The sequence below is a fragment of the Lithobates pipiens genome, unplaced genomic scaffold (assembly GCF_037356315.1).
Source record: "Lithobates pipiens isolate NorthernLeopardFrog02 unplaced genomic scaffold, aLitPip1_a1.2 Scaffold_23, whole genome shotgun sequence".
Taxonomy (NCBI): domain Eukaryota; kingdom Metazoa; phylum Chordata; class Amphibia; order Anura; family Ranidae; genus Lithobates; species Lithobates pipiens.
Genome location: NW_027507785.1, coordinates 13,400,634 through 13,422,434, shown reverse-complemented (window position 1 = coordinate 13,422,434; position 21,801 = coordinate 13,400,634). Strand labels below are relative to the sequence as shown.

General features: G+C 42.8%; 1 protein-coding gene across 2 annotated transcripts in view; it reads left to right on the top strand.

Moving 5' to 3' along the window:
• The window catches only part of LOC143927207 (ecto-ADP-ribosyltransferase 5-like), a 94,027-nt gene that overhangs the window by 33,231 nt on the left and 38,995 nt on the right, over positions 1–21,801 (top strand). For both annotated transcript variants that reach the window (XM_077451198.1, XM_077451199.1), the window contains exon 3: positions 13,362–14,046. In XM_077451198.1, coding sequence (XP_077307324.1) covers positions 13,362–14,046 — 685 coding nt within the window. The remainder of the gene's footprint in view (positions 1–13,361; positions 14,047–21,801) is intronic.

The following is a 21,801-nucleotide window of genomic DNA, read 5'->3' as shown; positions in this document are numbered from 1 at the left end:
CGAGTGCTGAGCATGAAAAACAAATGCAGCCCAAAATCCATGCGCGGATCAGTGTGATAGCTTGCGGGTGACGTCACGGCTTAGGTCACGTGGTCCGTACGCGTTGCGTCCCAAAAGTAGGCAGGACTTCATCAGCGGCGACGGCGTGACGTCGGACAGCCGCTTTTAAGCCAATACACTGATAGTAAACCAATAGGAAACAAGATTATGCGCAAGACAGGTGCACGGGGACACACGCATCAAGCGTGACCACGAAAGACAAATTCTAAGCACAATGATGTTATAAGAGAAAGAGGAAATATATTTAAAAACACAATATGAGGGAGAAAACAGAGGGATGTGCGCAAATCATGCCATTTAAATGGCAATATACACTACGCCTCTAGTTGCCCTTAAACAGAGCATATAAAGAGCCTAAAAAAATATATTAAATTGCCAAAGAAGGTAATGCAGTATTTAGCACTGAAGTGGGGACACATATGTGTCTCTCACCTCATCAGTGAAACGCTGATGGCAGTAAATAAAATAAGATATAAACCACATAGCCGCTGACACCATCAGCAAGCAACACTGATCCGCGCATGGGGAAAGAAAACCAAAAAATAATAAAATAAAATGAAAATAAAAATAAAAAATAAAAATAAAAAATAAAAATAAAATAAAAATAACCTTTAAAAATTAGAACAACCAATTCAAAATAAAGAAAAAATATATAGATATGTAGCATAAGCAAGATTATCTGTCCGAAAGGAAGCAATTTAAATCAAAATCATCGTTCAAGCCACTCGGGGTGAGAACCCTTGTTTCATGGATCCAATAAGACTCACGTCTACTTAATTGGCGTATGAAGTTACCTCCACGCCAATGCTTTGTTACCTTCTCAATCCCCCAGAAACTCAAACTCTTGGGATTCTGGGAATGTACCAATTTGAAATGACGAGACACATTGTGAGTCTTAAGACCCTTCTTAATGTTATTCACATGTTCACCTAACCTTACATGTAGGGGCCTGGATGTCCTACCGATGTATTGGAGGCCACATCCACATTGTAACATATATACCACCCCTACAGTGGAGCAGGTGATAAGTTGATCAATCTTGTACTCCCTATTGTTACTGGTGGCGATGAAAGATTTTCTCTTTTTTATGTTACATCTGGAATGCTTGCATGCTGTACACCTACCACACGCATAGAAACCAGATAGAAAAGAAAAAAGCCTGCTTTCAGTTTGCACAGGAGGATCAATAACACTAGGTGCTATCTGATCACGTAACAAAGGAGCCTTTTTATATATAAAAGAGGGACGTGCGGGTAGGAGAGGTCCTAACACCCGATCTTGTTTCAATATGAACCAGTTTTTAGCGACCACTTTTTCAAATTTCTTATGCTGTACATTATAGTCCAAAACCATTCTGAAATTAACCCCTTCACCTATTGGTTCTTTTACTTTATCTCTCCAACTAGAAGAGATCTATCCAACTGTTGGACTAGAGTTACTTCATGATCAAGGACAGATCTGTCATATCCTTTTTCCTGAAATTTAGAGGATAGAGTTTGGGCCTGAAGCGTAAAGTCATCCACATGCGAACAATTCCGCCTCAGTCTTACATACTGTCCTCTGGGGATGTTGCACAACCAAGACTTATGGTGGCAACTCCCCAGAGGAATGTATGAATTACGATCGGTTGGTTTGAAATAATTTTTCAATAACAACCCATCATTATCTTTAGTGATCTCCAGGTCCAAAAACACCATCCGTTCCTGACTGATATTCCAGGACAGCTGGATATTCTTATCATTGGCATTCATGGTCCCAATAAATTTATCCAAACCAGCTCGGTCACCTTCCCATATCATGATCAAGTCATCAATGAATCTTTTGTAGCAGATTAATTCATGGGGGCGGTTACGAAAAACAACATCCTCCTCCCAGTGGGCCAAAAATAAATTGGCCACACTGGGAGCGAACCTAGCCCCCATGGCAACCCCCCTTGTTTGTAAATAAAACTGATGGTTGAACCAAAAATAATTTCTGGTCAAACAAAAGTTTAAACATTTATGGAGAAACTTTTTATGGCACTCAGAAAGATCGGAAAATGTGGACATGGCCCACTGGACTGAAGCCTGCGCATCATTGTGCCCAATGATAGTATAAAGAGAGCCAGCGTCAGCAGTCACAAGAAAGCAAGATGCCGAACATTCTAATGATTCCAAAATTTGAATAATGTGTTTGGTGTCTTTAAGGAATGCCTTAGTTTTCAACACCAGGGGCTGTAAAAAAGTGTCAATGTATTTACCCACCCTCGATGAGATGGAGTCAATACCATTAACTATAGGCCTGCCGGGAGGGTTAACACAATCCTTATGTATTTTCGGCAAGCTATATATAATGGGGGTTCTACAAAACAACGGATCAAGATAAAGTCCCTCTTTTTTGTTAAGAATATTCTTATTTTTTCCTTCTTCTATTAACCAATGTAATTCATCCTTGTACTGCAAAATAGGGTCTTTATTCAAAATTTGATATGTGTCAGTGTCACTGACAAGTCTGTTCATTTCAGACATATAATAGGTCTTATTTAAAATAACCAACCCCCCCGCCCTTATCAGCAGGGCGTATAATGATGTCATCCCTACTCTTTAGGGACTCCACTCCCAATTTAATATACTGGGGGACCTTCACTTTACGTACTTAAAGAGTGTCTAAATCATTTATTACAACATTTTTAAAAACCTCCAGAAACTTGTTATCAGTGTTTAAGGGGTTGAACGTAGATTTGTTACGGAGATTAGAATGTTGATTTTCAAATGTTTTTACCTGTTTGGCCGGATTAGATAGAAAATATTTCTTCATATTCTTCAAGATGAACTTCTGAATATTAACATAGGTATGAAATTTATTTAAATTCCTAACAGGAGCAAATTTTAAACCCCTATCTAAAACCTTTAGTTCGTTGTCACTTAATGAGCATCCACTTAGATTATAGATACCAGCTCCTACTGGGGTTTTTGTCTTTTGAATTCTCCTACCCCCTCTCCTTCCTCTCTCTCTTTTCTTTTTCGAACCTAACTGCCTGACCGAGGAGTTCCATAGGGTTGTTGTTTCCACCACTCCTGATGGATTGGTGGTGGTACATAAGGCCACTCGGGGTGAGAACCCTTGTTTCATGGATCCAATAAGACTCACGTCTACTTAATTGGCGTATGAAGTTACCTCCACGCCAATGCTTCGTTACCTTCTCAATCCCCCAGAAACTCAAACTCTTGGGATTCTGGGAATGTACCAATTTGAAATGACGAGACACATTGTGAGTCTTAAGACCATTCTTAATGTTATTCACATGTTCACCTAACCTTACATGTAGGGGCCTGGATGTCCTACCGATGTATTGGAGGCCACATCCACATTGTAACATATATACCACCCCTACAGTGGAGCAGGTGATAATTTGATCAATCTTGTACTCCCTATTGTTACTGGTGGCGATGAAAGATTTTCTCTTTTTTATGTTACATCTGGAATGCTTGCATGCTGTACACCTACCACACGCATAGAAACCAGATAGAAAAGAAAAAAGCCTGCTTTCAGTTTGCACAGGAGGATCAATAACACTAGGTGCTATCTGATCACGTAACGAAGGAGCCTTTTTATATATAAAAGAGGGACGTGTGGGTAGGAGAGGTCCTAACACCCGATCTTGTTTCAATATGAACCAGTTTTTAGCGACCACTTTTTCAAATTTCTTATGCTGTACATTATAGTCCAAAACCATTCTGAAATTAACCCCTTCACCTATTGGTTCTTTTACTTTATCTCCAACTAGAAGAGATCTATCCAACTGTTGGACTAGAGTTACTTCATGATCAAGGACAGATCTGTCATATCCTTTTTCCTGAAATTTAGAGGATAGAGTTTGGGCCTGAAGCGTAAAGTCATCCACATGCGAACAATTCCGCCTCAGTCTTACATACTGTCCTCTGGGGATGTTGCATAGGAGTGATGCCCCTAGGGGAGGTGCGCATGGGAGGGGATCCCGTAACAATTATGGGAAAAATAGGGGCAGAGGTAATGGTAATTATAATATGAATTGGGGTCCTAGGGAAGTCCCTGGGAATGATTCCCAGTACTATTATGGCTACCACTCCCCAAGTAGACAGGGAGTTTATCAGTACGAACATGGCTTCCACCAGGGGGCTCCTTATGGCGGTCCATCTAGGTACTCCTTACCTGTGTCGAATAGATTTGCGCCATTACAATATGGTGGAGCTGGTGAGGGAGGGGATTTTTCGGGCGCACAGAGTGGACCCGGGAAGGGCCCCTACGTGCAACCACCCATCCACCAACCCATCAACTCACCTTATGTACCACCACCAATCCATCAGGAGTGGTGGAAACAACAACCCTATGGAACTCCTCGGTCAGGCAGTCAGGTTCGAAAAAGAAAAGAGTGAGAGGAAGGAGAGGGGGGTAGGAGAATTCAAAAGACAAAAACCCCAGTAGGAGCTGGTATCTATAATCTAAGTGGATGCTCATTAAGTGACAACGAACTAAAGGTTTTAGATAGGGGTTTAAAATTTGCTCCTGTTAGGAATTTAAATAAATTTCATACCTATGTTAATATTCAGAAGTTCATCTTGAAGAATATGAAGAAATATTTTCTATCTAATCCGGCCAAACAGGTAAAAACATTTGAAAATCAACATTCTAATCTCCGTAACAAATCTACGTTCAACCCCTTAAACACTGATAACAAGTTTCTGGAGGTTTTTAAAAATGTTGTAATAAATGATTTAGACACTCTTAAAGTACGTAAAGTGAAGGTCCCCCAGTATATTAAATTGGGAGTGGAGTCCCTAAAGAGTAGGGATGACATCATTATACGCCCTGCTGATAAGGGCGGGGGGGTTGGTTATTTTAAATAAGACCTATTATATGTCCGAAATGAACAGACTTGTCAGTGACACTGACACATATCAAATTTTGAATAAAGACCCTATGTTGCAGTACAAGGATGAATTACATTGGTTAATAGAAGAAGGAAAAAATAAGAATATTCTTAACAAAAAAGAGGGACTTTATCTTGATCCGTTGTTTTGTAGAACCCCCATTATATATAGCTTGCCGAAAATACATAAGGATTGTGTTAACCCTCCCGGCAGGCCTATAGTTAATGGTATTGACTCCATCTCATCGAGGGTGGGTAAATACATTGACACTTTTTTACAGCCCCTGGTGTTGAAAACTAAGGCATTCCTTAAAGACACCAAACACATTATTCAAATTTTGGAATCATTAGAATGTTCGGCATCTTGCTTTCTTGTGACTGCTGACGTTGGCTCTCTTTATACTATCATTGGGCACAATGATGCGCAGGCTTCAGTCCAGTGGGCCATGTCCACATTTTCCGATCTTTCTGAGTGCCATAAAAAGTTTCTCCGTAAATGTTTAAACTTTTGTTTGACCAGAAATTATTTTTGGTTCAACCATCAGTTTTATTTACAAACAAGGGGGGTTGCCATGGGGGCTAGGTTCGCTCCCAGTGTGGCCAATTTATTTTTGGCCCACTGGGAGGAGGATGTTGTTTTTCGTAACCGCCCCCATGAATTAATCTGCTACAAAAGATTCATTGATGACTTGATCATGATATGGGAAGGTGACCGAGCTGGTTTGGATAAATTTATTGGGACCATGAATGCCAATGATAAGAATATCCAGCTGTCCTGGAATATCAGTCAGGAACGGATGGTGTTTTTGGACCTGGAGATCACTAAAGATAATGATGGGTTGTTATTGAAAAATTATTTCAAACCAACCGATCGTAATTCATACATTCCTCTGGGGAGTTGCCACCATAAGTCTTGGTTGTGCAACATCCCCAGAGGACAGTATGTAAGACTGAGGCGGAATTGTTCGCATGTGGATGACTTTACGCTTCAGGCCCAAACTCTATCCTCTAAATTTCAGGAAAAAGGATATGACAGATCTGTCCTTGATCATGAAGTAACTCTAGTCCAACAGTTGGATAGATCTCTTCTAGTTGGAGATAAAGTAAAAGAACCAATAGGTGAAGGGGTTAATTTCAGAATGGTTTTGGACTATAATGTACAGCATAAGAAATTTGAAAAAGTGGTCGCTAAAAACTGGTTCATATTGAAACAAGATCGGGTGTTAGGACCTCTCCTACCCGCACGTCCCTCTTTTATATATAAAAAGGCTCCTTTGTTACGTGATCAGATAGCACCTAGTGTTATTGATCCTCCTGTGCAAACTGAAAGCAGGCTTTTTTCTTTTCTATCTGGTTTCTATGCGTGTGGTAGGTGTACAGCATGCAAGCATTCCAGATGTAACATAAAAAAGAGAAAATCTTTCATCGCCACCAGTAACAATAGGGAGTACAAGATTGATCAAATTATCACCTGCTCCACTGTAGGGGTGGTATATATGTTACAATGTGGATGTGGCCTCCAATACATCGGTAGGACATCCAGGCCCCTACATGTAAGGTTAGGTGAACATGTGAATAACATTAAGAAGGGTCTTAAGACTCACAATGTGTCTCGTCATTTCAAATTGGTACATTCCCAGAATCCCAAGAGTTTGAGTTTCTGGGGGATTGAGAAGGTAACGAAGCATTGGCGTGGAGGTAACTTCATACGCCAATTAAGTAGACGTGAGTCTTATTGGATCCATGAAACAAGGGTTCTCACCCCGAGTGGCTTGAACGTTAATTTTGATTTAAATTGCTTCATTTCGGACAGCTAATCTTGCTTATGCTACATATCTATATATTTTTTCTTTATTTTTAATTGGTTGTTCTAATTTTTAAAGGTTATTTTTATTTTTTATTTTTATTTTTTTATTTTTATTTTCATTTTATTTTATTATTTTTTGGTTTTCTTTCCCCATGCGCGGATCAGTGTTGCTTGCTGATGGTGTCAGCGGCTATGTGGTTTATATCTTATTTTATTTACTGCCAGCAGCGTTTCACTGATGAGGTGAGAGACACATATGTGTCCCCACTTCAGTGCGAAATACTGCATTACCTACTTTGGCAATTTAATATATTTTTTTAGGCTCTTTATATGCTCTGTTTAGGGGAACTAGAGGCGTAGTGTATATTGCCATTTAAATGGCATGATTTGCACTAATCCCTCTGTTTTCTCCCTCATATTGTGTTTTTAAATATATTTCCTCTTTCTCTTATAACATCATTGTGCTTAGAATTTGTCTTTCGGGGTCACGCTTGATGCGTGTGTCCCCGTGCACCTGTCTTGCGCATAATCTTGTTTCCTATTGGTTTACTATCAGTGTATTGGCTTAAAAGCGGCTGTCCGACGTCACGCCGTTGTCGCTGATGAAGTCCCGCCTACTTTTGGGACGCAACGCGTACGGACCACGTGACCTAAGCCGTGACGTCACCCGCAAGCTATCACACTGATCTGCGCATGGATTTTGGGCTGCATTTGTTTTTCATGCTCAGCACTCGGCACTGGAGATCAGTGCTTCTGAATGTGAGTGTAACTTCTTTTTAATATTGTCTTTTAATAAATTCGTATCAACGGAGAGCACTAGATTTTGTTTGTTCTTTATGTTTATATATGGAATCACACTGATTTGATGACATGGAGAAGGATTTCTTCTTGGAGTACTCCCGTTTTGTCTGCTGAATTTTATGATTTACCCTTGATGGGAACATGCGTTTTCTGACCTGTCTGATATATCAGGGGTCCATTATTTGAGGTGAGAGTCCATCTTGCTCAATGGTGAAGGGATCACATCATCACTTGTTACATTGATTGAAGACACACTGCACAAGCGGACTCTTCCTGATTACTACACCTTTTTTCTCACTTATGGACTTTTGTGTTTCATGCACTTCATTTTATTGAGTGTTATTTAATTATTTATACTATATATTTGCGCTGTACTGTTATTTTTTTAACATTACATATATACTTAATCTACCCTAGCTGATCTATAGTAACATCTCCGCTATCTACCTAGGAAATCACATGTTTAGATTGAAGTCGAGAGCGAGGGTTGTATATACTAGGGGATCGAGCTATAGACACCAGGTACAGACACTTGGGGAAGATTGACAGTAAGAATTGTATAGTGATAGTACACTGACTGTCTCAGAGTCCATATCCTGTACTGGGGGCGATGAGTGTGTAGCCGTGTGTAAGGTAAGTTAATGATATTGATGAGTAGGCCACACTTCTATGCGGGTGGGGTATTGGGGGATGAGGGGGACCTGGGTAAGGATGAAAAAGGGAGAAGAGAGGGGATGGGAAGGGGTGGGGGGAGGGGGTATTGTATCTGGCTCCCCTATGTCAGCTCTTGGGCTGACGACCAGTATGACTAACTGGTGGGAGGCATATGCTGCAATTGTAAGACGTCGTAGTAACGGCATAGTATCCCTCCGGCGGGAGAAGTGGTCTTCAGTGGTTTGGGTGGGATGTAGTTGTGAACGTTTATACAAATTATCCTCTCTTCCCCCCACTCTCTCTCCATCTTCCTAGGTAGTTTGGATGGAGGAATTTATGGTCGTGCCGTATTCAGGCGTTGTCTGAAAATGCATCCAGCCCGCCCTTTTTTTAATGAACTTGGTTGGCGCGTCATGTGCCGTATATATAAGTTTTTCCATGTCAGCAATTTTACAAATCTTGGTGAACCATTCTGTAAGTGAGGGTGTACGCGACTACTTCCAATGGATTGGGATGCTCTGTTTAGCGGCATTAATCATATGCATTGCTAGTGATTTATGGTATGTTTTGTGCGGTAATGGCGAGTGGTGAAGGAGGAATTGAGCCGGGGAAAATGGCAGGTCTAGGGAGGTGACTCTGGAGGTGATGCGATGAACATCCCTCCAGAATGGTTGTAAGGAAGAACACTTCCACCAGATGTGGAGCAAGGTGCCTCTTGCCTCATGGCATCTCCAGCATTCATCTGGGACATTCAGGTTAAAATTATGCAGGAGAGCCAGTGTGCGATACCATCTGGATTGGATTTTGTATATATTCTCTTGGGTGTTTACTTTAATCGATCCTTTATGTATGTTTAAACATATTAGTTCCCAATTCTCTTCCGAGATTGAGATTGAAAGATCCCTCTCCCATTTTTTGCACGCTAGACTGTCACCTGCTTTAACGTTAGCAAAAATAAGGTTGTGCGTTATGGAGATAAGGTGGGATTGTGGAGTCTGTTGTATACAAAGTTTTTCAAAAGGCGTAAGCTGTCTCAAACACTGTAAACCTTTATCTATAGATTTTAGGTAGTGGGCTAGGATCAGGTAGTTCCATGGGGATATCGGTGGCCTTTCCGTCCTAAGTGATAATTTTTGTGGTGTGAGGAGTTTACTGTGGTGAAATAGTTGGTGTTCTCTAATCTGTTCACCTGGTAGGTTCTCAGATAGGTAGCTTGCGTTCATTACCGGGGGGAAGTCGGGATTTAATCTAAGTGGGGTCAATGGACCTGTTGTGGAGGAGATTTGTGTTTTTCTACATGTGTGGTAAAAGCATTCAAGGGTTGGACCAATCAGGGGGTGATGGCGAATGTCTTGCGGGATGTGAGTCGGGGATATCCAGGGAAGGGTATTCAGTTGCAGGTCCATGAAGGACGCTTCCAAGGATACCCACTCTTTGTGGGATGAGTGGATATTCCAGTCCACTATTCTGGTGAGGTGTACAGCCGTGTTGTAGTTGGAGAGGTGAGGAAGGCTGATGCCACCTAGGTGTTTCGGGCGAGTGAGCAGTGTGTATTTTATCCTGGGTTTGAGTCCACCCCAAATGAACTTAGAGAATATACTTTGGTATGTCCGAAAGAAGGTTGGCGGGACACATATAGGGATTGTTTGTAGGATGTACAATAATCTGGGTAGGGTGTTCATTTTGAGGACTGCTGCCCTGCCAAACCAGGAAAATGTTGGATTGTTCCACGATTTTAGATCTGCCTCTATCTTGGAGAGTAGTGAAAGGTGGTTTTTAACGTATAGATCAGAGAGTTGTGAGGGGAGCTAAATTCCCAGGTAAGTTATTGCGTCATGTTTCCATTGGAATGGAAAGTTTTCTTTACATTGATCCACTAGATATTGGGGCAGGGATATGTTGAGGGCGAAGGACTTCGAGAAGTTAATTTTAAGGTTGGATAGGACTTGAAAGTGTTGGAACTCTTTAAATTTTATAGGCAGGGACGTGACGGGGTTTGTCAGGAATAGCAGTACGTCGTCTGCAAAAGCGGCATACTTATACTCCTTTGCGGGCGTTTCAATACCCTTGATATCGGGATTGGCCGTTAACTTTCGGAGGCAAGATTCAAGCGTGAGTACGAAAAGAAAGGGGGAAAGGGGGCACCCTCGTCATGTTCCATTTCTAATGGAGAAGGCATTCGACAGGGTACGGTTGACCCTAACCTTGGCCGTAGGGTTACTGTACAGCGAAAGTATTAGTTCTGACATGTGTGGGCCCAAGCCTATTGCTCGGAGAACTCTCGGCCAGAGACAAAGCCCACTTGATCTTGTGAGATCAGAGAGGGGAGGAGCGGTAGCAATCTATTGGCCAATATCTTAGAAAATAAATTGATATCTACATTCAGTAGAGAGATTGGTCTATAGTTGCATGGTAGAGTTGGGTCTTTTCCCTCTTTGGGAATGACCGCTGTATGGGCTTCTAGCATTCCTCAAGTTAAGTGGTTAGAGTGAGAGAGGGAGTTGAAGGCGTGGAGGAACGGCGCTTGTAGGGTATCTGTAAACGTCTTGTAATAGGTTGCGGGGAGGCCGCCTGGGCCAGGGCTCTTGCCCGCTTTTAGTTGCTTCAGTGAGTCTCTCCATTCCTTCTCTGTAATTTGGGATTCCAGGGTGATAGCTATGTCTGCCGGGACCTTCCCTGGGGCATAGTGCTCTAGGAATGAGGTTATGTCGTGGTGTCTTTTTGGCTGTGAGGTCTTATCGGGCTCGGATTTGTTAAGATCATACAGTGTGGAGTAATATCTTTCAAACTCCTCCGCAATGTCTTTGTTGTTCGTGATTTGGTTACCTTTGGGGGAATGGAGGTGATGGACGGTATTGTTAGCTGTTTTTTTGCGCAGAGCCTGTGCTAGGAGGTGGCTACTTTTGTTCCCAAATTCATAAAAGAGTTTTTGGGAAAGGGCATATTTTTTCTTAAGGGAGCGGCCTATTTCTTCCTGTATTTGTTTATGGGTTTCTATTAGGTCTAGGTGGGTCTGTTGAGCTAGGGTGCGCTTGTGTAATGTTTCCAGGCTCCCTAATTTCGCGAATAAGGCTTTGAGTCTGGCTTTCTTCTCCTTTCTGAGTGCTGCTGCTAGGGAAATCATTTTACCGCGTATTACACATTTGTGGGCTTCCCACTGTGTAAGTTTGGAGGTATCAGGAGTATCGTTTTCTTTAAAATAGTTTGTAAGGCATTCACAAAGCTGTTGCTCGCAGGAGGAGACAGTTAGGATGGTTGAGTCCATTCGCCAGATATGTGTGTGTTCCTGTTTATCAGGGAAGGTAAGCGTCATAGTGATCGGGTGGTGGTTTGAGAAAGTCATCGGTTCTATGGTCGCCTTTGACAGGGTCGATAAATCTTGTTGCGTGATAAATAGGTAGTCCAGTCTCGAGTATTTATTGTGTGGAGTGGAGAAGAAGGTATAATCTCTGTCAGCTGGGTGGAGAGTTCTCCATGTGTCATGAAGTAGTAGGTTCCAAAGGCATTTTTTTATTTGTTTAGGGCCCTGTATGGTAAGGCCACTCCCTTAAGAAGAGGTGTCGAGAAGTGGGTCTAAGGGGACGTTAAGGTCTCCTCCCAGGATCAGTATTCCCTCCTGGAAGGCCATCAGTTGACTCGTGACAGAGCGGATGAAGGGGATTTGCCCTGAGTTTGGGCTGTATACATTTGCTAATGTGATCATTTTATTCCCAAAGGTATCCTTGAGGAAGATAAATCTTCCCTGTTCATCACTCTGCGTGGCTGATATTTGGATAGGAAGTCTTTTGGAAAGGAGAATGGACATCCCTTTGGACTTAGATATGGGGGAGGTTGCATGGTATACGTGCGAATACGAGCTGTTGGTAATGTTAGGTATTTTCTTTGAACAGAAGTGAGTCTCCTGCAAGAAAATCACATCTGCTTTCTTGTTACGCATAAGGGAGAGAAGTTGGGAACGCTTCTCCAGAGTGTTTAGCCCTTTGGCGTTGAGGGAAACTATTTTCAAAGAGTGATCGTGGGTTACTGGTTTTTGTGAAGCCCTATTTGGTTGCGGAGAATTACCATTGGTGTGATTGAGCGAATCTGAGGGAGCCAGAGACAATAAGATAGCTGGGAGAGACACCCAAGGGTGAAGGGGATGGGGGTTAAGAGGGGAAAGGTTGTAGTGGGTTGCGAGTGGGAATGAAGGGGTGGAGGAGTGAGGGTAGGGGTATGTGGCTTTCCCAACGGGGGGGGAATGCTGGGGGTGGATCGGAAGTGGGTATCGGCCTGCAATCCCACTAACCACTCAGGGGGTACAGATGTAGGTTAGCGGTGATTACCAGAATCCGCCGTGGGGGAAAGTGGTAGGTTATGTTCAACAAGATAGGCGAGTACCGTGTTCCTAGGAGGCCAGGAGAGCTTTATGTCTTGGACGGAAAAGCTAGCTTTGCTAGGGACCAGCCAGGAAACCATTTCACTGGGCTGCCCATCTATAGACAGTTTGTGGTCACACAGGAATGGCGAGAAGAGGCTGGGGAAGGTCAATTTTTGCGGGCTGATACTTGTGGGGCATTGTTCTGTTGTACTCTGTTATATTATATTCTTTTATTTTTTATTCTATTATTTTCTTTCTATTCTATTCTTCTTCTTTTTTTTTTCTTATGTATTCAAATTTATTCTATTTGGAATTTGAATTTCAGAAGATGGTTATATTATTTCTATGCTATTCTATTGTAGTCTATTTGTTTGTATTATATGATATTCTAGTCTATTCTGTTCTTTTACTTTCTATTTTATTTTCTTCTGTTGTACTCTGTTATATTATATTCTTTTATTTTTTATTCTATTATTTTTCTTTCTATTCTATTCCTTCAAATTAGTATAGAATAGAAAATAAACACTATTCGAATTTGAACACGATTCAAATTTGAAAACTATTAGAATTCGAAAACTTTTCAAATTCAAATTTCATCAGATTATTATTTTATTTTTTTTCGGATTTGTTTAAATTTGGTACTAAAACGAATTCAGAACGAAACAAACCGCCATTGTCTACTATGAAGATAATCTGAGTTGCCCACTACTAGGGGGTCTCTGAGTTTTGACTACCTCTCAGGCTAAACCAGCTGAATCTTAATAAGTGTTTTTCCAAACAATTTTTTTTCACAGATGAGCCATCAAGTGGAAGTTTTGAACATGATGCTGAATACATTTGATGACCAGTACATCGGCTGTGCAGAAGAAATGGAGCGCGAGATGCCGAAAATTCTCGCGGAGGAACTGAAATACAACCAGTTTGCTGTAATGTGGGAAAAAGCAAGTCAGGCCTGGACTAGGAAAGGTTTATCCCTTCCAAGTAACTTTGATGACAAGTATGGCATAGCAGTTGTATTGTACACAATGGAAAATCCATACCCTATATACAGACAGCTGAATGGAAATGTCTCAATCATGGGAGGATCTAGAGATTTGTACATGAAGAATTTCCATTTTAAAGTTCTACACTTTTACCTGACCCGAGCCTTACAGGTGCTGAGAACAGGCTGTGCCAAGAAGTCTCGTGTCTACAGAGGGACAGAGATCGGTAAAGTAGATGTAGCTAAAGAAATGCGTTTCGGTCGGTTTACATCTTCCTCCATAAAAATATCGACTGCTGAACGGTTTGGGAAAAACCCCTTTTTCAACATATTAACTTGCTACGGTGTGGACATAGCTGACTTATCACTTTATGAGGAACAAGAATATCTCATTCCCGTTGCCGAAACATTTAACATGATAAACCAGAATAAAAACACGTACGAGTTGGAAAGCACCGGAAAACTCTGCAGCTATTTCAACTGTGCTTACTTAGGAGGTGAGGACCACATTCCACCGTACGCCATGTCTATTCATGTGCCTTCTATTTTTCTAAATGGTTCCAAATCTGTGGCTGCTGAGCGGCAGAATAAAAATAGAAATGGGTGTGGTGGAGTAAACTAGGACAATACTTGTTTGCTTTGAAGGTGAAGCTAAGGATAACAATTTTTTTTTCTGGTTTTGGATGGAGCGGGGAAAGGCTAGAACCACCTCCAGGTTTTATTTGCTGGGCTTGTAGGAGAAGTATCACAGCCAGATTATTCGTTTCAGAGTCCAAGTGTATTTATTACATCATAAACATTCAAGTATAAAAAAAAAAAAAAACATTTTGGGGGGCTGTAAAATATAAAGATCTGGACAGGATTGCTGTTAGAGATCACGGGGCCCCGTACAGTCTTCCTGCTGGGGCCCTATCCCCAAATTCTTACCTACACATTGGCACCCCCTGGTCTACTGCTGCTCCCACCCAGTCTTGGCCAGTGTAGATAAGATGTCCACCTTCTTAGCCCTTGTACACACGGTCGGAGATTCCGTCGGAATGTTTCCTATCGGAGCGTTTTGTTGGATATTCCGGCTGTGTGTGGTCTCCATCGGACTGTTGCCGTCGGAATATCCGACGGACCAACTTTTCCAACTTGACGGAAATATTTTCCGACAAAATGCTCCTATCGGACATACTCCGATCATGTGTAGCCTACTCCGACGGACAAAGTGCCACGCATGGTCAGATCAAATTCCTAGACCAAAGCTATTGGCTACTAGCCTGAACGTTGTCCCGTCGTAACGAAATAACGTCATCACGTTCTGAACGATCAGATTTTCACGACAACTTTGTCCGACCGTGTGTATGCAACACTTTCGGACACAATCCGTCAGACAAAATCCGTTGGACAAAATCCAACGGATTTGGTTGGCAGAATGTCCGACAGTGTGTACAAGGGCTTTTAGAGATCACAGGGCCATTACAGTCTTCCTGCTGGGGCCCTATCCCCAAATTCTTACCTACACATTGACACCCCCCGGTCTACCGCTGCTCCCACCCAGTCTTGGCCAGTGTTGATAAGATGTCCACCTTCTTAAAGCGGGAGTAAACCCAGTTTCAAAAAACACTTACGTTCCCGGCATGCCGGAAATGCTTACTTTCACATTGGTTGTGCTCTCAACCAAACTTTCAAACCATCCAATGGCTGGTTTCATAACTGATCACATGTGCAGCATTATGGCAGTTGAAGAATCATTAGAGGCCAAGATGGCAGCTTCCTTGACTGAAAATGATAGAAGGGTTTACTTCCACTTTAAGACTGCCACCATTATCATACCCCAAAACCCGTCCCACTTATCATTACCTTGAACTGGAGTATAACAGACCATAGCAGCCTTTTTATTCATAAATATTCAAAAATATATAAACATTTTAACCATAACAGAAAATTCCATAATTTCAGTTGCTCCCCCCCTTGTGGTCTTTGACGGCACTTTCCAACATAATTCCATTCCACTTCCACACTGGGGGCTTTTTCATACTAGGCCTCCAGCTGTGTCACACCAGCCCAGAGGCAATCCCATTCCTGCAGTGCCACCATTACCATCATCCAGTTGAGGCCGCGTACACACGCGGGGACTGTTCGCCCAACTTTGTCCGTCAAACAGTTTCGGCAAACAGTCCGCTCAAAATTAGCATGGACGGACATGGCCACACACGACGAACGAACAGTTTGCTGAAACCGTGCGCGATGACGTGAACGGCACGTACGACGGGACGAAAAATACGACGTCCTATACACTGCATTATAACTTTTGGCGTGTAAATCCTTTCTGAGCATGCGCGGAACTTAGTTTGTCGAACAAGCCTACACACGAGGGAACTGTTCGCTGAAACAAAGTTTCAGCGGACAGTTTTTCGGAAATTCCGAAAAACCTTGTTCAGCGGACTGTTCGCTGAAACTGTCCGCTGAAAGCCCACACACGGGCGAAACACTGTTCAGTGGACAAAGTTGGCCGAACAGTCCCCGCGTGTGTACGCGGCCTTAACCCGTGTTAACTGAATACACCGTGGGTCGGGATGAACCAAACACCCCCCGTTGAGTTCGCACCAGAACATGCGAACAGGCAAAAAATGTGTTTGAACATCGTTAAAGTTTATGGGACATGAACATGAATAATCAAAAGTGCTCATTTTAAAGGCTTATATGCATGGTATTGTCATAAAAAGTGTATGGGGACCCGGCTCCTGCCCCAGGGGACATGTATCAATGCAAAAAAAGTTTTAAAAACTGACTTTTTTTCGGGAGCAGTTATTGTTTCACCTTAAGCATTATTAAAATCACTGCTCCTGAAAAAAATGTAGTTTTTAAAACTTTTTTTTTGCATTGATACATGTCCTCTGGGGCAGGACCCAGGTCCCCAAACACCCCCCTGTCTTGCTGATGTTGCTCTGGCCTGGTACAGCAGGGCCAGCTGTACATTGCACACTCACATTGGTCCCTACCCTCAAGGAGCCCATATTCCAAGGTCCCCATTCATATACTAGGGCCAATTTTGGACAGAAGCCAATTAATCTACCTGCAAGTCTTTGGAGTGTGGGAGGAAACCGGCACAGGGAGAACATGCAAACTCCAGGCAGGTAGTGTTGTGGTTGGGATTTGAACCAGTGACCCTTTTTACTGCTAGGTGAGAGTGCTAACCACTACACCACTGTGCTGCCACAATGTGTGTGTTTCTGTAATATTATTAATACCTTTGGTACAGTGTCGCTTGGTGCTCAGGCGATTTAACTTGGTTTACACAGGGAATTCCTGACAGGCAGAAAGGGAGAGAGGGAGAGAAGACAGCACATTACGGGGACCTACCCTGAAAATAAGCCCTACTGTGTCTTTTGTTGCCAAAATGAATATAAGACCTGGGCTTATTTTCCAGGGAAACATGGTAGGAACAAATGGATGCTGCAAGATGATTGGATTCAGAGGTGAAATAAATTAAGGTATAAACTGGGCTTCATAGTAGAGATCTTTTTTTTTTTTTTTTTTCGTTTATTCTAATTTCGATATTACAACAGTGTTCAGAAAAATAAACAGATCATATACAATGCATGCTGACATTTTTGTAGGTTGCTTAGAGTAGAATACATTCTTGGGTGGGGATATAGGTGGTTCTAACAAGTATTGGTATACCATTGTGCTAATCCTATGGATATGCAGATTATTCATTCTATATTTGGTGAAGAGTGGTCCAGGGTGGAGACTTTAAAGTAGGGGGTGAGAGGGGAAACCTTAAGGGGTAGATGTACATTGCCCTTCGTTGGGTTGGGACTCGGGAGATTCCATTGCCCGCCTTGAGGCTAGATTTGGGCAGCTTTAGTTTGCCCAGAGAGTTCGTAAGATTTGCTTTGGCATACCAGGTGGTATACTGAAAGGTGGACATGAGTTGGTGAATTTCTGGCATCCCGAAAGTATGTTCTATGAATTCTTTCCAGCGTGTAAAGAAGCGCTTTATATTTCCAAGGTTTTGCGCCATAGGGTCCAACTGTTCAAGGTATAGAAGCAATTTCAGATCTGACTTTACCGTAGAAAGGGGTGGGCTTTGGTTAGAAGTCCAGGCAAGTATGAGGACCCTCCTGGATGTCAGCAGACACAGATGTATCCAAGGTGTCAGGGTGATTGCTGTCCCTTTATGTGAGGCGTCCGAGGTCACCTGAGGAGAGTGACTGATAAGACAAATCATCGGGTCTTTGGGTAATTTTGTAGATGCAATGCCCTGTATATATTGGATTATTTGATCCCAATAAGTTTGGATTGGGATGCAAGACCAAAAACGATGTAGGAGTGTTGGCCTGCTGGCGCTGCACCATGGACAAATTGCAAGAAGTGGGTTTGTACAGTCCATGTAGGCAGGTATGAACGCCCTATGAAAGATTTTGAACTGAGTCTCCCTCCATTGTTCATTGATAATAACTTTGCAGACTGCCTTGTATCCTTGTATAAGTTGTGTGGTGTCCTCCAACTCTGGGAAGTGCTTTGACCACTCTTTCCCAATGGAATGGCCTGTGAGGGTCATAGTGTGCTGCAGGATTTGAGAATATAGGGTCAAGATAGAGTAGCTTTTCTGTTGTACTGCCTTATCAACCACTGGATGAGAGAGATGAGTTCTCTTCCAGCCCAATTGTGATTTGACATAGGCCACCAACTGGAGGTAATGGTAATAGTGGTGAGGGGGTAGGTCGTAGTGTTTGGCAAGTTCCTGAAAAAAGCGGATGTTACAGGTACCTGGGTGTAGCAGTGAGGCTGTCTGGGTTAAGCCCAGTGTAGACCATATTATGAATGCTTCATGGACCAGACCTGCAGGGAACAATGGGTTACTGTACCTTGTATTGGCAGGTGATTTGAGATAGTGTGGGGCGCCTTCATATGCTTGCAGACCTCTCTCCACATTATCCCCGTATCTCTTATCAAGGAGTTACTGTGCAGATGAGGTGGCAAGGCCCTGAGGGGAGAGTGGAGTACTGCCGACAGAGAGAGGGGGGAGACCAAGGCCGTCTCTAAAACATGGTTGGAATAGCTGGATCTATGTGTCAACCAATCCATACCCGGTCTGAGTGGACAGGAAATGTTATATAGGTGGAGGTCAGGAAGCCCCACCCCTCCCTCGCGCCTCGGAAGATGTAATTTGTACCAAGCGATGCGCGACCTCTTGGATTGCCACCGAAAAGTCCTTGATACTTTGTTAAGGTTTTGGATATCTTTATGTTTAAGTAGTAATGGAAGAGTTTGTAGTGGATATAGCAGTCTGGCAAAAGAGACCATTTTATATAAATGACATCTTCCGAAAAACGATAATGGGAGAGACCCCCAGGCCCCCAGCTCCCTTTTGAACCTATCAAAAATGGGTGGGTAATTAAGGTGGTATAAAGAGGAGGGATCTCTGCCTATTCTGATGCCTAGATATGTTATGTGGTGGTTCGCTACATGTAGTGGGGAAGATTGGGTCCAACGATGGGAGTGTGTGTCGGGTGTAGCGGAAGTACCTCACTCTTCGTGAAATTAATGCGTAGTCCTGAGCAGTGTCTAAAAATGGAAAAAAATATCTTGAATGATAGGGAGGTCAGTGGACATGACTGAGTAGAAGATAAATATGTTGTCTGCAAAGAACGTAGACTTCATCTTAACATCTCCGATTTGGAGAAGTGGATGGTCATTAAGCAGTCGGGACAGTGGTTCTATGGCTAGGTTAAATAACAGGGGAGTTCCTGGCGCGTTCCTTTTGACAAATGGATTGGGTCTGATAGGTGGCCTGATGTCACTAGACAGGCTGTGGGGGTGGAGTACATGGTTCTTATAAAATTTGCTACTGGGCCCAAGATCCCAAACTTCTTCAGTACCAGAAATAACCATTGGAAGCTGATATTATCAAACGCCTTATCTGTGTCGAGAGAAAGAATGGCCATGTCTTTGTCTGGGTGGCGTTTGGCTTGTTCCAGGGCTAGTATGACCTTGAAGATATTGAGCACTGCTGACCTGCCTGTGACAAACCCCGCCTGCACTGGGTGGAGAAGGTTGGGGAGTATAGATGCTAAGCATGAAGCGACTATTTTGGACAAAATTTTGGAATCAACATTAATGAGGGAAATGGGGCGGTAGGATCCTGGGAGCGTCAAGTCTTTACCCTTTTTTGCCAGTAGTTTTATGAAAGCCATAGACCCCGTAGGGAAATATGCCCAAAAAGACTTGTTGGTGCATTTTTGGAATATATTCCCTGGTTAATTTGTAAAACTCTGCTGTATATCCATCAGGACTGGGCACTTTATTGTTTGAAAAGTGCTGAATGGTGTCAAGAATTTCAGTCATGGAGATAGGGGCATTCAGGGAGAATAGTTGGGCATCGTTCAATGTAGGCATTGGGATTGACGCAAGGAGGGATTGGGCTTTCTCTACGTCGATTGGGTCCACAGCATATAGTTGTTGGTAAAATTCAGTCAGCAGGGCAGTTATATCCGATTGAGATGTCTTAAGGGTCCCTACACTATCCCTTAACCACTTAAGGACCGCCTCACGCCGATGTACGTCGGCAGAATGGCACGGCTGGGCACAGGCACGTACAGGTACGTTGCCCTTTAAGAGCCCATCTCACGACCCAGCCCTGAGCTCCGTGACCGTGGTCGTGGGGCCCGCGGACCTGATCGCCGCCGGTGTCCCGCGATCGGGTCACAGAGCTGAAGAACGGTGAGAGGTAAGTGTAAACAAACCTCTCCCCGTGCTTCCTAGTGAGGCTGTCACTGATCGTCTGTTCCCTGTTATTGGGAAAGACGATCAGTGACATCACATGCCAAGCCACGCCCCCCCTACAGAAAAAAAAACACACGCACTCACACTTAACTCCTACACTTCCCCCTAGTGGTTAACCCCTTCACTGCCAGTGAAATTTTTACAGTAATCAGTGCATTTTTAATTGCACTGATCGCTGTATTAATGCCAATGGTCCCAAAAATTTGTCAAAATTGTCCGACGTTTCCGCCATAATGTCGCAGTCACAATAAAAATCGCTGATCGCCGCCATTACTAGTAAAAAAAAAAATAATAATAAAAATGCCATAAAACTATCCCCTATTTTGTAGACGCTATAACTTTTGCGCAAACCAATCAATAAACGCTTATTGCATTTTTTTTTTTACCAAAAATATTTAGAAGAATACTTATCGGCCTAAACTGAGGAAAAAAAATGTTTTTTTTTATATATTTTTTGGGGATATTTATTATAGCAAAAAGTAAAAAATAATGCGTTTTTTTCAAAATTGTCGCTCTATTTTTGTTTATAGCGCAAAAAATAAAAAACGCAGAGGTGATCAAATACCACCAAAAGAAAGCTCTATTTGTGGGAAACAAAGGACACCAATTTTGTTTGGGAGCCACGTCGCACGACCGCTCAATTGTCAGTTAAAGCGACGCAGTGCCGAATCGCAAAAAGGGGCCTGGTCCTTTAGCTGGAAAATGGTCCGGGGCTTAAGTGGTTAATGCTGTAATGTGGATAGGTGTATATGCCACACTGCAAAGATTGGCGAGAAGTTTACCAGCCTTATTGCCATATTTGTGAAATTGCAGTGACCGATAGGAGGTCTTGATCTGTTCCTTTTTTTCTGCCCAAAGGTCAAAGCATTGCTTAGCAGCTAGCCATTTCTGTCTATTTTCCGGGGACTTATGTAGGGTCAAATCAGCTTTCCTCAGAGCAGCATTCACCTGGCAATATTGTTCTAAAGAGTGTTTTTTGTATTGGACAGTGTGTAAGCCCTTGTACACACGGTCGGACATTCCGACGGAAAATGTCTGATCGGACCGCGTTGTCGGATGATCCGACCATGTGTGGGCTCCATCGGACTGTTTCCGTCGGAATATCCGACCGACAAAGTTTTAGAACTGGGCTATAAAATTTTCCGACAACATGGTCCGATCGGACTTTGTCCGATCGTTTGTAGAGAATTCCGATCGGACAAAGTGCCACGCATGCTCAGATCAGATTCCTAGACCAAAGCTATTGGCTACTAGCCATAACGTAGTCCCGTCATAACGAAATTACATCATCACATTCCGAACGATCACATTTTCCGACAACTTTGTCCGACCCTGTGTATGCAACACCAGTTTCGGACAAAATCCGTCAGACAAAATCCGACAGATTTTGTTGTCGGAATGTCCAACCATGTGTACAAAGGCTAAGAGATAATTGTGCCCCTTAGGACGGCTTTACCTGTCTCCCAGTATAAGTT